General features: G+C 43.5%; 2 protein-coding genes across 3 annotated transcripts in view; both read left to right on the top strand.

The window, feature by feature from the left end:
* LOC311189503 (uncharacterized protein) overlaps positions 1-2831 on the top strand; it is a 28336-nt gene extending 25505 nt beyond the window's left edge. Inside the window, exons 10-13 of the mRNA XM_084261166.1 lie at positions 90-222; positions 563-704; positions 1680-1811; positions 2520-2831. Of these exons, the coding sequence (XP_084117292.1) occupies positions 90-222; positions 563-704; positions 1680-1811; positions 2520-2642 (530 nt within the window). The 3' untranslated portion in view covers positions 2643-2831. The remainder of the gene's footprint in view (positions 1-89; positions 223-562; positions 705-1679; positions 1812-2519) is intronic.
* A 6985-nt stretch (positions 2832-9816) lies between these two features.
* Positions 9817-16124, top strand: LOC311190630 (glutathione S-transferase-like). Of its 2 annotated transcripts, none has more exons than XM_084262608.1 (7): positions 9817-9838; positions 10961-11074; positions 11919-11970; positions 13329-13461; positions 14283-14424; positions 15268-15399; positions 15717-16124. In XM_084262608.1, the coding sequence occupies exons 2-7, from the start codon at positions 10988-10990 to the stop codon at positions 15834-15836; spliced, it is 666 nt and encodes a 221-aa protein (XP_084118734.1). In that variant the 5' UTR covers positions 9817-9838; positions 10961-10987; the 3' UTR covers positions 15837-16124. The 2 variants fall into 2 exon arrangements, with proteins under 2 accessions (XP_084118734.1, XP_084118735.1); XM_084262609.1 differs by having other exon boundaries at positions 9831-9838; positions 10965-11074.
* Positions 16125-17942: the final 1818 nt, after the last annotated feature.

Genomic DNA, 17942 nt, shown 5'->3' on the forward strand with positions numbered 1-17942 from the left:
AGGATCTCTGTCTCTTGTTTCTCTTGCTCTCCTGTAAAGCTAGAAGCCTTGAAGGAGCTAACAAGTTTTTCCTCAATTTTCTACCCTAGATGGATCCCTGCTGTTCCAGCAAGTGCCCCTGGTTGAGATTGATGGGATGAAGATGGTGCAGACCAGAGCCATCCTCAGCTACATAGCAGGGAAATACAACCTCTATGGGAAAGACTTGAAGGAGAGAGCCCTGTACTGTAACACCTTCTTTCACTTTATGAGCGATCTGTTCTTCAGTAGCTGCATTACTTAAAACAAGTTCAACCCTGTAAATCCAGCAGACAGGAGTGAGAAAGGCTAACACCATAAAGAGCCAGGACTCTAGCCTTTATTTGGATTTTAACCATGGCTTCTGAACAGCTGTTGAACAGAAACAGGCTTTTAGTCCCTGTAAAAATATTTAACTTTAGTTCATGTTTAGTTTTGGCTGTAAAAATTGGCACTATGGTGGAGATAGCAAATTTCTTTAAGTTGCTGTAGTTAATTGAAAAGCAGATTAAATAACTCCTGTGCTCTCTTCTCCCACCAATAGAATTGACATGTATGTGGAAGGAATAACAGACCTGATGCAAATGGTTTTGATGCTTCCTTTCTCTCCACCTGAGGCAAAGGAGAAAAATATTGACTCAATTAAGGAGAAGGCAACTAACAGGTACTTCCCAGTCTTTGAAAAGGTAAGTGACAGTGAGGATGTGCCTAAAAAATTGTACTTGCAGGTATAAAAGAACAAAGTGTTTGTAGTGCAGATCCAAATCTTCAGCTTTCTTGTGTCTGTCAGTACTTTTCTCTGCCTGTTGGCTTGTGTTGTCAGGACAGTTGTCAGGACTCCCCAGCAAACAAACAAGTATGTTCTCAGCTATGCAATAAAACTTTTCACTAAAGTAAAAGCAAGCATGTATGATTTCTTTTTCCCTTGAGGGCATAATTCCACACGTGTATTTATTTAGGGCACATGTCTCGCGATTTCAGCTGGAATTCTTTAATTAGGAGAATTCAGAAATGCTTTGCCAAGAAAGCAGGTAGAGAGATTAGGAGCACTTTAGTAAAACTGCCATAGATTTCTGCACATCCCACTTTCAGAACCAGTAGACAAAACCCATTTCTCACTTTTGTAACATGTGTCTACTTTTGATGGAAAACAGGAATATTGACTGAACTTCCTAGGAAATTCATATGACTGCAATAACTTCTTCCCAAAGGCAGGGATTCTCTTTGGTTAGTTACTGTGATTCTGCACTTGTTTGATTCCTGATATCAACATTGGAATAACTTTAAATGAAATATCTAAATGGCAGTTTTATAAATGGTCTGAGTTACTCTTTAGTTCTTCCATTATCTCTATTTCTGTTAACGTTAGAAGTCTACTGACCATGTGGTTTTGACCCTGTACCTGGTGCCTATCATCATTTATCATTAGAGTCACCAAACTTTGTTGTCTGTGTACTAGTAAGAGTTCAGATAGCTAACCCCCTACCCCCCCACACCCCCCCAATAAAGTGATTTAGGCTCACTGGTTTCCAGACAAAAACTCCACCCAGAAATTTCAGATACAGTTGCTGTCCAGCTGGACAGCTGAGCTGCAAGGCTTAGCTGCCAGGCATCATGTGTCCCATTCTTGTCTGCAACCCACGTTCTCTTGTACTCTGCAGGTTCTGAAAGAGCACGGCCAAGACTTCCTCGTGGGCAACAAATTAAGCTGGGCAGATGTTCAGCTAATTGAAGCCATTTTAGCAGTGGAGGAGACAATACCTTCTGTGCTCTCAGGGTTTCCTCAGTTACAGGTAACTTTGTTATTCAGTATGCCTGCATTTAGGAATGAGAGGGCAATCTCAAAGCAATCATCTTTGCATGCTATGTATGTAAATCAGGAGTGTGGGCTCTCTGAGGAACTGTCACTGTATGTTTATTTAACATCAGGCACAAGTGGGAATAGATTTAGTTGGTTTGTGTGCTCTTGACTAACCCTGTTTAGGCATACCTGTCCCTCTTTGAGTGGTACATGCCTCCTCAATAGAAATCAAATACTGTCATCCCAAGGGAATCACTGACCTAAGTTTCTCTCTCTTCATCTTTCTGCTTCCTGACAGTAGATGCTATCTAATACCAGATAAATAAAGTCTGTGACACAGGTTGATGTGTTAGAATATGACACAATGTGCCATTTTCTACACTGGCTGGTCGTACAGTTTTGGGATCCCAGTAAACTCGCTTCACTTCTGCCTTCTATGGTACAACTAGAAACTAAGGGCACCACATTAAGCGACAGTTTTCTTTCAGTAAGCTACTCAGTACAGTCGAGGATGAGTTCTCTGCCTTCCAGCTTTTGTGCAGCAGCCAGGTCCTTCTCCTGTTGGACAGAAGGAGGCTGTGGATGGAGATCCAAACAAATGTTAGGATCTCTTCTGTCAGCAGGGGGAAGCAGTTCTGTGCAAGGAGCACTGTTTGCTGGAATTTCTCTCTTACTCTGTTGTGTTTTGGGGTCTTTTTAGGCTTTTAAAACAAAAATGAGCAATATGCCTACAATTAAGAAGTTCCTGCAGCCTGGAAGCCCAAGGAAACCCCCACCAGATGAACGTTATGTAGAAACTGTCATGAAGATTTTTATGAAATGAATGCCCCGCCGCCTTCAGTGAGACCCAAAGCACCGAGAAAAACCCGCCCCCCACCAAAAACCCAAACTCCTAAAGGAAGTAGGAAGCTCAGTACTTTTAGTACTGTTGTAGTTCAGACCAATAGTAAGAAAACCAAAACAACCCAAGAAACCCCAAAAAGCAAAATAAAGTATTTTGATTACTCTGGCAGTGTGACAGTGGTTTTGTCTCTGTGATACCAAATGCTTGGCAAAACATGAAAACAAAGGAGCAAGGAAGCACAGGACTACTTGGAGGGTAGGGAATGTGTTCCTTTGGGAAAAGACTGATGCAATGTCAGTATTGTTGGAATGTAATGTGTTGAAGAAGCTATTTTTTCTGGATTAAAACAGGCTTCAGAATAAGAGCTATTGAAGTGAAGATAGACAAGAAGACACACTGAATCATTTATCCTTTAAAGAAGTAGACTTGTTTCAAGAGCAATTTTGGTAAGTACTTACATCACACTGTTCTACACTATTGTGTGAAACTTCTAACTTGATATTTGTTTCATCTGTTGTTACCGAACCCAAGTCTCTTTGGTTTCTCATACTTACCAGATCTTGCCTAGGAAACAGCTCTTAGAAGAAGTAAGTAATGGAACAATCTACCTTTTAAATGTGATTCTTCCAGGCATTGTTCCCAGCGTGCTGGAGTCTGTGCACCTCTTTAAAGGATGGGGAGCACAGAGCCACATCCTCAGATGATTTCAATGTTTGTTCATGGCTCTTTCTGTGTGTATCCTCCAACTTTGGGGGCTCTCAGTTGCTTCCCAGACTGGGTTCTACACACCACTGGCCAGCTACATCTTTGTCCTAGTAAAACGAGAAGCACCAGGGTCCATTCTGAGGCCATGTACTAAATGTTATCACCTGGAGCTGTGCAGCAACATCTGAATAGCCTGTTGCAGCTGGGACCTGGCTGCAGCTGGGAGCTGCCAGGACAAGAGCAGTGGGCATGGCCCAACAACAACTGAGCAAGGTGCTATCAATTCAGGAGCACAGGCACCCTCTTCCACTGAGGTCTGTCAGCAATGGTGGAGGTGACTGACAGAGTGGCCCTGGGGAAGGAGCAAGTAGGGGTCACAAAGCAGAGCAGGTTTCAGGGCCAGGACAGCTCAGGTGCATTAATGCTGTAATAAAGTTGCATACATTTATTTATCTTATCAAAATCTCCTTGTGCAGGTAAGCTCACTAATCAGCTAGTGAGTTTTGCTAATTACCTCTATCCTAAAAGATTTATTAGAGAGCGACTTTGGTCCAATGTGAGCAATGAAAAATGTGCCATCCAAAGTACTCATGTTTTTGATGTCAGATTTCACCCTGGGTCTCTGGGCACAGCAGTAGCAGCTCTTGTGGCTGCTATTGGTGCCTTGCTCCACAAGACTGGCAGTGCTGTGTGGTGGTAACTACCTAACCTTCTGGGAGTCACAGGAGGTTCTGGAAAAGTCCCTGGAGGTGGCTCCTCACTCCTCCAGCGTGCCAGCACACAGGATCTGCTGGCTTTGCCTCACCCTCACCAGATGCTCTAAGCCACACTTACCCAGCCACCCAAACGCTCAGCTTTGTGCTACCAGCCTTCTGTCATCCTTGCTGTCAGTGCTTTGTCTCCTCCTGGTTTCCTCCTGAGAAACTAGCAGGTCTCAGGCAGTTGCTGGGAGAATCCTGAAGGCTGGATTTTTACAGGAAAAGTACCTGGGTTTATTAGGTAACAGTTGGTGAAGTGGTGCTGTGGTGGGTCCTGCCACCTGGTGTCACTAGGCACCTGCATGTCATCCCAAGGAGAAAGCCACCTCATGCCCCCCCAGCACCTGCTCCAGCCACCATGTACATCTCCACGCAATCCGTGTAGCTGCTGCCTCTCCGCACTGAGCAACAGGAGGGGCTTTGAACACGGGAGCTGCTTGGTACATTGCCTCCTTCCGCGCCTGCAACAGGTCAAATGTAGTCAATGTCACCATCACTAAATTAAGGGCTGTGGGTGAACTGGATTTTTAAGATCTCTCTGCAAAGTTTTCCTTGAAAAAAATAATCAGGTTTGTATAAATCAATTATTTCAAACCTTGTGTATGATCTTACCAGCATATGCAGTTTATGAACACGTTATCTCTTGGGAACAAAACACCATGGAAGAAATACACAGTATGTTTTGCTGAGTCACGTCAGGCAGAGGTGGTTTATGTCTGTAGAGAGACAGAGGTTCAGCCTCTGATTTTAAAACAAAATCAGGGATTATATACATTTACAGAAGCCCAAAACATCCTTGGGAAAGGGCCTGTTGCAGTGGAGCAGCGTCTGCACAGGAGAAACTGTTTCAGTGGATGTCAGTAATGAAACTTGAGGCTTAATAGTGCTGTGACTAAAGCATAGGGGAAAAAAGAAATTAGAGAAAAATATATGGGGAAAATGAACCTAATGGGGGAAAAAACAGACAATTGAATTTCCCTTTCAGGCTGCTTGCTCTCCAGGGTTCCCCTGCAGATTGCAAAAGTGCAATTAATTGTTTTATTTCTGCTAGGGTCCAACTAGATTAAGGGAGGTTTTCAACTGATTATGCTCTGCATTTCCTCAGAGGCAGCTTATCTTTTACTGTGCAGCTTTTTGGCTATGACCTGCAAATACTGCAAGTCATCTTCATTCACCTGAGTCCAACAAACTCTGTACTCAAGTGCAGCTTTATGTTCTAAGCATGAATAGAGCCAAAGTAGATAAGATCCTTGTGTGAGTTATTCACAAGTGCCTATAAGATAAGGCACTCCTGCAAAATGTAATTTTACAACCAGAAATTAAAAAAAAGTCCCTTAGTGTTGTGAAGCCTTTAGCCAAGCTGAACAAGAGAGCACATCCAAAAATAACCCTAAATGCTAGCACGCTCTATTTGCAGCTAAATTCTGTAATGGGTATGGAAAACTTAAAAACAGTTACATTTCCCACTGTTAAAGGACATACATTGGCTAAAAGTGTGGGGGCAGAGAGCAGCAGCGCTTTAATGAGACGTGTGGCATGTTCCAGGCTCCAAGGGCAAGAGGGCTGTACGTTGCTGCCTGGAGAAGGCAGCTAGAGATTTCTGCTGCCTGAAACAGAAGTTGTGCATCCAGTTGGTTTAGCCCTTTTGAACTCCCAGTAGCTCCTGAGGGAGCAGGTACTGGAGTTATGGGGCTGGCACCCCTCACTTTCGGATAGTGAGGACCTGGAGGTCGGTTGTTGAAGCGGTCAACACACCTTCACTGTGAAGCCATAACGACCTTGGATTGGAGTTGTGTTGTTTTGTATTGTGGTATTAATTGCTTGAGTGGGCTTAGAGGGATACCTGCAAAGGAATTGAATCCCTTGACCTTGGCTTCAGGGAGAACTCCTCTGAAATCATTACCTGTAGTGATCGAAGAAACCCTTGAATGTATATATACATATGTTAGCATCCTTTCTGTGCTGTCTGACAGAATGCTGAGAAAAGAAGAGGAAAGAGGCTAAGGAAAAGCTTTATATGTGTGAAATACTCTGAATGTCCTGATATTGCCTGCCTGTCAGTGGCACGCTGCTTTCTCGTCTTAAATACTGACTGGGAGAGATTCACATCTATAAAGGAGAGAGGTCCAGGGGCTGGATGTGTGGAGATCAAAATCAGGAATAACCATGGGTGAGACAGTTTGGAATTTGCTAAGAAAACAAAGTAAGGCCAAAACTAAGCAGGAGAGAGAGACAAAGGGAGCAATCTAGAGGGAACTAGAAGAAAACCTGAAGAGTTAACATGCTGTTAGTGGAGACACAGCTTTAAAAGAAACTGTGAGCTATAACACCCCATTCAGAGGCTTCTCTTTGTCTGCCTCAAACAGAGATGGCTGGAGCTGCTGGTGTTAGCCAAAGAAAGGTAGTGGTCACTAATTTTCACTGAGTATCACAACACTGATTTGGTTTTGTTTGGTCAAGCTTATATTTATTACCCAAACAATCATGTAAGGAACTGCTGGCAAAAATGCACCGTGGTGATCAAGCTCTAAGTAGGACTAAGATGACCTGTCAGCTTCTAGGTAATGCCTCCACTCTCCTTCAAAACGGTTGGGGAAGCACCTAACGCCCTTCACATACTTGAAGCCAAGTGTTGAGTCAGCATGGGGATCGCTGGAGAATCTCTTCCCCCTGCAAGGCTGGCTCTGGTGAGCGTGCTCCCAGGTTTATGAGGCGTTGCATGCTGACCCTGCTGAGTTCAGAGGGCGTAATTCTGTGTGGAGAACGATTTTGAGAGACATGGGGTGTGAGCTGCGTTTTTCAAGTCTGCTGAACACAGGCAGCACCAGTTTGGAAAAACAATAACAAATGGGACTTACATAATATGAAACACCAGAGCAGCTCTTCAATTCTGCAGGAAATCCAGGGCTGGGCACATCCCAGCGGGTCTCATTAGCCACGGTCGGGGCTCCTTCCCCACAGTCCTTGTTCCCCCAGCTAATACAATAGGACAAAATAGCTTGTCTGTTCTTTCCCTTGCGTGTACATTTTAAACGTTACCTCATGATTTTGAACACAGCTCCCAGCCAAACAAACAAAATTCTGGAATGCTTTATACAGAGAGACAGAAATACACAAATCCTGATGACACAAAACATTTTCCAATGCTTTGTCAAGACATCAGTATTACGTATGAAGGGAAAAAACCCGTAATATATATTTATACCATATAATTTTAAAGGAAGAAGGCATGCAAGTTACAAATGACGCTTCTATAGCATTTTCTAAAGTGTTTTACAAGCCCTATAAGGTTATATTTCCACAAGCCCTGTTAAGTAGGGAGACAGACTGTATTGTATTTTTCACTTTTATTTAGGCTGGTAGCTGTTTTGATGAGGATGTGACTGAAATCTTGATGGATACTTCTGACAGGGTATGAAATGTCAGTATTGGGATAAATCACCCTCTGAAGGATCCTACTTCCCTACCCATGAGAGAAAGTTGAAGGGGCTAGCTTCATCTAAACTTTTAACTGCCTCAGTTGAGGTATCACCCATCAACCTTTTGAGAGCACACTGCTGGTGCTGGTTTGAGTATCAGCTGTAGCTCAGCTGCATGGTGAGGGGTTCCTCCTACTTGAATGTAGACTTCTTTGAAGGAGACTATAGACAGTTAGACTAGATGTAGGTGTCTGCAAAATTTAGGTGAGATGAGTTTCCGAAGTTGTGCGCACTGTGATTAACTTTCATGCTTAAACTCAGGTTTTCTCATTTTGCAGATCTCTGGCCTAAATGTCAACCCCTTTAGGAGTAGTCACTAGAGATGGGATATCTCCTAGAGTTTATCATAGCCAGGCCTACAAATGATTAACCCAGCCAAGCTACGTAAGAGTGAGTTTGGATTTGTGAAACACTAACAGACATACCTCAGTGCACAGGTTTGTGCAGGGTAAGCTTTGATTTCCAACATCATCCTAGATTTTGGATCATGTCTGTCTGTCCAACAGTGCAGGAAACGCTGTTCCCAGCAGCATAGTTTGATCTTTTGCTCATTAATCCCCCTGTGCTAACAGCAAACATCAGCACTCCCAGAAGCTCAGAGGAGAAAGCAGTCACTTCTCCAGAATGACACATTCTCACGCAGAATTCTGTCTCATCATAAAATAAAAAGAAATTACTTCAGGCTGGATGTGAACAGAACACAAGATGTGGGCAGCTTGTGTTTCTGCAGCGATACCAAGAGTGGGGTGTAGCTGCCTGTAACACCCGAGGCTGTCGGTGACGTGCCTGGAGGGCTGGACACTGTGCCATGGCTCACGCAGCAGAGCTGAGGTCTCTGTGGCAGCAGCTGGAGGCCTGCAGACACTCTGAGGCATGCACAGCAGCATGGACACCTCTCTGCAAGGTAACTGAGCCCTGCTGCAGGCTTTTGGGGCTGCAGAGGGAAGCTCCCCAAGAGGCAAGAAGGGGGCAGAATGAACCCAGAGTGCAGAGGCTATAGGACGTGCTGTCGGTGAGCAGTCCCCTTCTGTGATGCCTGACTCTCCTCATGTGCCACAGAGAGTACTGAGTGCTCCATTTGGGGACTGGGCACCTCCTGAAAGACAAGGCGTTGCAGTGGTGACTGTTTTGATGCCTCATCTTTCTGCAGTTAGAACTCTAAAGAATTCTGCTGATTTTGATGTCAAGCATGGAACACGTTGGTCTAACAGGCACCCATTGGTGGAGACTGATGGGATGAGGATCATTTTCAGCTACAGAGCAGCAAAGCGCATCTATGAACCTGAATGAACCTGAAGGAGAGAGCCCCCTGTACTGTAACAACTCATTTTTTCATTTGACAGACTCCAATTTGTGCGACCCCCTGTGTAATAAGGGAAGAATATTCCAGATCATAATTATGTTCAGAGTGATTCAGCAGATTTTTTATATCACGTTGACCTTGACTACTGGCGATGGCTACAACAATATTAACCAGCTAGATTAGACATGCACCCCAGTGCACAGGAGTTTGTACTGTATTGACTCTTGGAAATCAACAGACTTATCAAAAGAAAGCAGTGAGGAGTGCAGAGGGCAGTTTGTCTAGTTTGGCTTCTGATGTCTCTCTTCATTCACTGTCTCCTGCAGTTGTCTTTGGTGTGCATTTTCACCAGGTCAAATTCAGGGAAACTTTTTTGACAGAAAAAGAGAACAAACCCCTTGTATGTCCAGGAAAGAAATTCAGCAGAAAAAACGTCCTGAAAGAATATCCCCCACCCCTAAGGAAGGGAAGCTTATGAAAGATTCAGGCTGAATTAGCTGATGTGTAGATGATGTAAAATGGCAACCTGTTAAAAGTACTAAATCATAAAATATTAAAATTTTGATTGCTATCACAATATTTTTATATATATATATATATATTGTGAACTTTTCAGCCACTCTGATTATTTTTAACTAGCATGTTGTAAATGATGAAAATTGGGAGCACACAATTTTCTGCTGTCGCAGATGTTCCCAGGGATCATGACCTCTTGTGAATCTTACATTCATACATAGTCAGCATTAGTCAAGGATTTGTTTTCTGTGGGTGAGAAGTGACTAAACCCTAATCGGGTTTATTTGTTTCAGAAAGAGGAGACTTTCATCAGTAGACAACTGTTGGCAATTCTCTTTGTAGGAGGGGCTACAGACCTATATAATCTCCAGGCAAAGCTAGTGAGAGCTTAGCCTGAGTTACACTGTGCACAAGGTAAGCTTTTTGGAATTTGGCTGTGCATTGGGAGTTGGTGTATTTGAAAGCAAGTCAGTGAATGGATTTTCTGGATTACATAATTGCATATATTTTATTTACTAACGTAGTTATGTGCATAAAATGTTAAATTATTAATCAACTGCTTGTATGTATGTATTGTACAGATGTAAGAAAAACAGATTTAAATCTTAGAAGCATGGAGTGCTTCCTCTGACCCCTTCTTCCTATTGTAGAGAAGATGTCACGTTATTTACAGGGGAAATAGAGGGGATTTTTAGCCATTTGCTTTTACTGCTCTTAATGCTTCAGCTATATTGTTGGCAAAGTGTTAATAGCTGTGAAACTGGTATAAGGTAGGCACTGTCTACATGTTTGCTGCTGGTGTGCAAGCAGTGGTTTGGAATGGGGGGGTGTGGGGGATGATGACAGTCTGTCTAGAAACTGTGGTTGCTTTAAGTTCCAGCAAGATGTTGGAATTGAACGGAGCAGGTATTGCACTCCAGCTCTGTCTGTGGTAAAGGCAAATCCAATGTCACCAGAGACAAAAACTAAACTGCAGGTCTTTGGGTGCATGCCTAAAGAAATGAGAGGAGCCGGGAGTGTGTTGTAAATGAGATTGAATGCTTACAATGGGGGGGGGGGGGGGGGGGGGGGGGGGAAATCCTCCCTGTCACTTGACAGTGGAGCATAATGGGTGCTGGAGACAGTACTGCAATTACTGAGGTTATATTGTGTATCTGATTAAACAGTTAACTGTATCCTGAGATAATGCCAAAGTAAATTGAGCAGTGTATCGCACACACCCTGCTTTTTTGTCAGAGTGGAATGCTTTGAGGTGAGAATGGGTTTGATTTGCTTGTTCTTTGACGAGGGCCAATTGCTCTCAATACAGAGTTCTGCTTAATTAAATTGCACATATAAAAGATATCTTAAGGTAAAACGTTACAACGCACTCTCTTAATATAGTCTTTTCCCTCCTCCACTAAACTATGCGAACCTTGGACCATAGATCAGTGGTTTCAAACACGACAGCTTTGAAAGAATGCTTGAGAACCAGCTAGGAGACTCAAACCCAGCATTCTGCATCTTTGTTTTGCAAAACTTGCTTCTTTATTTCAGACAGTAGGAAACCAGGCACGTAGCAACATGGCTGGGAAGCCCAAGCTGCACTACTTCAACGGGCGCGGGCGAATGGAAACGATACGGTGGCTACTCGCAGCAGCTGGCGTTGAGGTTTGTCTCTGGCTTTTATACTAACAGCATATGACAAACACATATTTTTACTGTTCCTTGTAAAGAACAAGTAACTGCCCAGCAGTTTCAAGCGCTGCATTTAGTGCACTGCTGACCATGCCAGAAGTGACTGCTAGCTTACCCGACGCAGGGGCACAAGTTCCCATTTCACTTCCAAGCGCCGTTCGCCAAGCTGACTGACTGAGTCACAGATGCCTCTTTCCCCTGTAGCTAGTGAAAGAAAAAAATTAAAGCCACAGCAGCAGAACTTGTTTTCTTATCTTCTGATCAGGCTGGGTCAAGCACTTCCAGTTCTGAAGAGCTTCAGTTAAATTCCAATGTCCAAAGTTGGAAAAAAAACCCCCAAAATACTGTGCCTACTACAGTGTAGCTTACCTCTGAACGTACTGTATAACTCACACATACCCCACGCTCCTTCTAATAGTTTCTGATACTGAACTGGAGAGGAAGCGTGGAGATCTGTGTGTTTTAAGAGCTGTGAGTCTGTCATGGTGATGGGCAACGTGCCAGAAAGCTGCACAGAGCGCATGAGCTCATGATCTTTTCATCCCTCCTTTTGCCAGCTTGTGCTGCTGCAGTGAGAATTTACCTGTCCTCTCCTCTGCCTGCACCATCCCTTGTAGCACTGACACCAGAAGTGTTGTGGTCCTCGTTTACTCAGCAGGCAGGGCTTTGTGCCTTGCAATCACCTGAGCTCTAGTCAAAATCTTACTTGCACAAAAATATGAACCACTTGTGAGAGGGAAGAGGAGAGGATGTGACAAAGGCAAAACAAGTTTTTAAAAATACCTGATTTGAAATTTTTTTTTATTATTTCCTGCAGTTTGAAGAATATTTTCTGGAATCAAAAGATGATCTGATAAAGTTACAGAAGGGTAAGTTTCCTTCACTTTTTAATAATGAGATAATGCTAACAATAATGATGATAATGATAGTAACAGCAACAATTATTTGTCTTAAAACACCCAAATACCTTAAAGAGAAAATCTAGACTGGGTTGCACATGATGTATCACAGATGCACTCTGCTGTGTGTTGGATGGGCTCATCCACCCATTTGCTTCAGCCATCACTGAATCACAGAAGGGCTGAGGTTGGTAGGAACCTCTCTAGACCATTTGCTCCAATGCCCCTCTTCGAGCTAAGCCACCTAGTTACATGTCTGTGCTCTTCAAGTTCACTTGTCTTTTCAAAGAAGTGTGAGCTGGGGTTGGCTTTTGTAGTCCTGCTCTCCTTTGGGAAGGATGACTTAGTCACTCTGCCACCTTTCAAAAAGTATTTTGAGCCACAGGGGTAAAAGAAAATGTGTCCTGGATGCAGGCAGTCCCTCTGCATGCTTGCCTTACAGTGCGTACAAAGATGGATGGGGCTGATCAGTTATTTGAGTCAACAATTATGGTTCCATAAAGTAAATACTCTGACTGGCTTCTCTGATGGACTATTGGAAGTGTTTTGAGGTCTTCCTTGCTAAAATAAGACTTCTGCAGACTAGTAAGGGATTTACATGGCTACAGTCTCACACCAAGTGATATTTGTCTCTTGCAGGAATCTCATGAAATCCATTATTCCCTGCTTCACACCTGTGCAGACGTCTGTCACTGTATAAAGTCAATATAGTAGTCACAGATATAGTATTATATGCATTTATATTCACAGTAAATGTCGACAAACCCTTAAATAGTGCAGTTTTCCATAATAATTAACAAAACAGGACAGACATTGGCTCGTTATGGGTCAGATCCTTCAGTCCTCATCTGTATTAACCTCCATGAAAATCACCTGAGTTAGGGCCATGCAGCGCAGGACTTGCCTTTTTTAGTGTGTGACTGCTCAAAGTTCTGCGTTTGGGTGCTTCCTCAGATCTGAAGAAGCTTAAGAAGATGATTGCTGGAATATAAAGTTATTATGTCATGAAGAAATGGTTCTTGGTCTCATGCTAAGCGTTTTCCATACCATGTCATGAGAATGAGTGCTACTGACACAGGAGGGGTTGTCAAGCACTGGAACAGGCTGCCCAGGAAGTGGTTGAGTCACCACCCATGGAGGTGTTTAAAAGACTTAGGGACATGGTTGAGTGGTGGACTTGGCAGTGTCAGGTTTACAGTTTTATTCAATGAACTTAAAGGTCTTTTCCAAGCTAAATGTGTCTGTGATTCTAAAACATAACACACATTGTTACTTTGCCAAACACCCATTAGTGATTTTCACTCAGAGACTTGTCACCTTTTCTCTAGATGGATCCCTGCTGTTTCAGCAAGTCCCCATGGTGGAGATTGATGGGATGAAGATGGTGCAGAGCAGAGCCATTAGCAACTACATATCCACGAAGTACAACCTCTACGGGAAGGACGTGAAGCAGAGAGCCCTGTACTGTAACAGCATTACCTTCCTTTATTAGACTATGGTTCATACTACCTCTGCACAACCCAGGAATTTCCCAGCTCACAGTTAGCTTGAGAGTAAAGCAGCAGCTTTCCATGTAGCTCGTGCTGACCATGACTGTGGGTGGTATCTACAGCAGTAATAACTGGCTAGATTAGACAGGCAGCACGGCGCAAGGGAGTTCAATAAGATCATAGGTCAATACAGTCATTAGGAGGGCAGTTTGCCTTACTGATGCTGCTTTTCACTGTCACATACAGTTGTCAGCAGCAGGCATTGTCACCACATCAAATTCAGAGAAATGTCTTTGATGGAAACAAAAAACTTCTCTAACAACCAGGAATTAGAATGAGTAACTGGTTATTAAAGGACAGGGCTCCTAGGGTACATGGTTTGGCCTCATTATTTCTTACATGTTTCACATTTCAAGGTATTTGTCAGAAGTTGTACAGACCCACTGTTGAACTTACCATGTTTGATGGGACATTTAGCATGAGGTTGGAGGACACATATGCCAATTTTGTACTAACATTCAAAAAAACCACTCAATACAAAGAACTATCACCCCTAGTGAAAAATGGTAGGGGGACAGTCTTTTAGCCTTTGGTTAGGCACTTTGCTCTTGTCTTTTACCCATGGTCCCCCCACCTGAACCTACTGCACCCTGGGGGGATACTGCTCCAAACTATGTGTGCTCAAGAGAAAAGGTGGAGAGCTCCCAGCATCTCAGTGGGGTTATGCCAGTATCTATTGTGTTATTCAGACCTGCTTTGTTTGACTTGTCCAACTGGATCTGTTCCTTTCAGGATCGACATGTACGTGGAAGCAATGATGGATCTGAACGAGTTACTCATGGCCCACGCTTTGCAGCCAGCGGATAAAAGGGAGCAACATCTTGCTACTATTGTGGACAAGGCCACAAACAGATACTTCCCAGTCTATGAGAAGGTACGTGGAAAAGATGTAGTAGCTTCTACAATTAATATTGTTTTCCTGAAACACCACCCTGGATCCACACAAACCATTTTTATTAGGAAAACAGAAGGGGGAAAAAAATTTACCACTTAAATATGAATGATGTAGTTTTGGTGGGGCTGAGAGTGGGATGAAGATGGACAAATGAGGGGACAGAGGGTGGTAGAAATCTAGGAGAGATGCAGAGCTGCAAAAACCCAGGACACACTGAGCTCCCCAAAGGTCCACATTGTTTAAGTACAAAATCCACTCTTGGTGTCAGCTTTGATGTAAAGTTCCTCCTGAAGTACAGGACCCCCTCTGCCACACACGCTATGCAAAAGCATTACAGCTCCTCCTGTAACAAAAGGAAGGATGGATTAGCTGGGTGTCAGGACCACGAGGCACAGGTTACATGTGGAGAGCTCCGAATGCAATATTCACAACCTTGAAGAAGAAACAGGTGAGAAGGAGCTGCCCATAAGTTGAAAGACTCCAACATACTCTTGCTATGCCTTGGACTGAACTTAAGCCTCTTGTAAATTTGGTTTAGGCATTTGCAGTGATGGCTGTATCCTATAAATCACCACAGAAGCACTGGTTACATGAGGTGAAAGCAAGAGGGATACAACTGTGCTGCCAGGAAGAAATGCAGAAGAGAAAGGACTGATAAGTTATGCCTAGGGTGACCGTGGGGTCAGATCATTTGTTTGTACTGCAGATGTTCTTATTGCCTTTCCTTCTTTCAAGGGTAACTCCATGCAGTGTATGACCTTGCTTTGAAGATCACACAGAGCAAAAAAAAAAAACCCTAAACTTCTGTTTTTCTGGTTTTAGGTTTTGAAAGACCACGGACAAGACTTTCTTGTTGGCAACCAGTTTAGCAGAGCAGATGTGCAATTACTTGAAACCCTTTTAATGGCAGAAGAGTGCAAGTCTGATCTTCTTGCCAATTTTCCTCTCTTGCAGGTAATAGAATGGACAGTTTTAATGGACAACGAATCAAAGTGGGACCACTGATTTAAACTGGCTGAGAAATATGGGGGAGCGGGGGGTTAGAAAAGAAGTGAAAGACAAAAATCAAAATCAGATATCCCAAGTACTTTTAGCTGGTGTCAAATACTGATGGTCATTGTAACCTTCTGCCCCAAAAGCAATAAGATGAACCGTATAGATCCTTCTGCAGGATCAACCCATAATGTTCTTTTCAGAGCATGCATAACATCTAAAAGGCCAACAGTTACCATTGTTCTTAAGAACAGTGCTGTTTTGCTTTTGTTTTGCAGAGTTTCAAAGCAAGAACAAGCAATATGCCCACAATAAAGAAATTTCTGCAGCCTGGCAGCCAGAGGAAACCACCACTACAAGAAAAAGACCTCCCAAAAGTGATGAAAATTTTCTACTGAGCAGAAACCTACACCCACAGAAACTCTATTTCATTGTCTTTGTGTTTGCAAAGGGGAATTCATGAAAATAGCGAGAAGTTCTCTGATCTCTTTCCTAAGCTGCAGGACTGGTTTTAGCCTCCTGCAAACACTACCAAAGCAAGCTCAAGTGAGCATATCAGCAAATGAAATAGTTTGTTGAATGAGGGAGTACACTGCACAATACGGGATGTCTTAAATTACTTAAGAGATCACCTGAAATAAAGTCTTACTACTGACACTCAAAACCAGTTTGTTCAATGGCTTATTGCTGCTGCTTAAAACCTAAGGGCTCTCTGGCTCAGTCCTGCTGGCATTCCCAAGAGCTGATGGAAAATGAAAAGAGCTTAGCTAACAGTGGGTGATGCCCCTGTTTTGGGAAATGCCAGGAAAAGCCTGCAGGCTCTGGTTTGATGGGGTGAAAGGTTTAGATCCAGTGTTCCTCTGAACTTGGAGTACACTGAGACCATAGGTCCTACTGCACCTCCATTCTGTCAGTAGACATTTAAACACTCGTATTGGAGCTTCATCACTATTTACTTTTTAAAAAAGTCTACTGTAGCAGCTAAAACCACTTTGCAGACTTGACTGAGGGACAAATGTTTGTCACCACAAAAAAAAATCCTTACTGTTTGAAGGAGTCAGATTGTTGTCAGGTACTAGTGAGACCTTGAAATGTGGGACTTCATGTTCACTTTATATTAAACTCAAGTGTAAGTTGTGCACAATTTGTATGCTGTAATTACTTAAATCAAGCTCTACGACTGGGACACTATCATGAAAACTGAATACAAAAATATGTGTATTCATATTTAAACACCAAATAAACAGCCAGTGCCCAAAAAACAATTAATATTCTAGCACTGGCAGTTTTAAAACGGGCAAACTCAGGGTACTAAAATTCATGCTGACACCAATGTTTCCTTTATAAGAAATGCCAAACGGTTTTTAGAAACAAGAAACGAAAAAAAGAACCCAACTGCATGTATTCACTGGAGTTGCTGTTCATAGGCAAGAGCTGTTTCCCTCCTGCCTCATCAAAGCCTCAGAAATTCCAGCTGGTAACCTTGGCCATGTCTGCCAGGTCTGCCATAGAATCACAGAACATCAGGAGTTGGAAGGCAGCTCGAAAGATCATCTAGTCCAGCCCCCTGCCAGAGCAGGATCACCTAGACTGAATCACACAGGAACGCATTCGGGTGGGTTTTCAATGTCTCCAGAGAAGGAGACTCTACAACCTCTCTGGGCAGACTGTTCCAGTGCTCTGTCATCTTCACAGTGAAAAAGATCCTCTTTCTATTCACATGGAACTTCCTCTGCTCCAGCTTGTACCTTTTGCCCCTTGTCCTACCTTTGGCCATCACTGAGAAGAATCTGGCTCCATCCTCCTGACTCTCACCCTTTACATATTTATTAACATTAATAAGATCACTCCTCAGTCTCCTCTTCTCCAGGCTAAAGAGGCCCAGCTCCCTCAGCCTGTCCTCATAAGGAAAGTGTTCCACTCCCTTAATTTTCTTGGTGGCCCCATGCTGGCCTCTTTCAAGGAGTTCTATGTCCTTCTTGAACTGAGGGGCCCAGAACTGGGCACAATATTCCAGGTGCAGTCTCACCAAGGCAGAGTAGTGGGGGAGAAGGACCTATCTTGACCTCCTAACCACACCCCTTCTAATACACCCCAGGATGCCATTGCCCTTCTTAGCCATGAGGGCACACTGCTGGCTCACAGTCATCCTGCTGTCCACCAGAACCCCTCCCTCAATTTCCACCCTGCCCCACTCCCCCACCCCCTTAAAGAGTGAGTGGCTGCACAGTGCCTGACTCTCAGCTGAGGCAAAACCACGACAGTGTCAAATGCTTTGCTGAGCTCAAGGTAGACCAAATCTTCTGCCCTACCATCATCTCTCCACCTGGCTACATCCTCATAAAAGGCTATTAGATTAGTCAAACACGACTTCCCCTTGGTAAAACCGTAGTCACTGCTGTTAACAACCCTCTTATGCTTGATGTACCTAGAGACAGCACCAAGGATAAGTCTTTCCATCATCTTTCCAGGGATGGAAGTGAGGCTGACCAGTCTGTAGTTCT

The sequence above is a fragment of the Gallinula chloropus genome (genome assembly GCF_964237585.1).
Source record: "Gallinula chloropus genome assembly, chromosome: 3".
NCBI classification, from domain to species: Eukaryota; Metazoa; Chordata; class Aves; order Gruiformes; family Rallidae; genus Gallinula; species Gallinula chloropus.

What these genes read in the sequence shown, in the direction of transcription:
- LOC311190630 (XM_084262608.1), top strand. Translation starts at nt 10,988, where the DNA reads ATGGCTGGGAAGCCCAAGCTGCACTACTTCAACGGGCGCGGGCGAATG. An exon ending in TCTGATAAAGTTACAGAAGG is followed by an intron (nt 11,971 to 13,328) that starts GTAAGTTTCCTT and finishes CCTTTTCTCTAG; the next exon opens with ATGGATCCCTGCTGTTTCAG. An exon ending in GACGTGAAGCAGAGAGCCCT is followed by an intron (nt 13,462 to 14,282) that starts GTACTGTAACAG and finishes TGTTCCTTTCAG; the next exon opens with GATCGACATGTACGTGGAAG.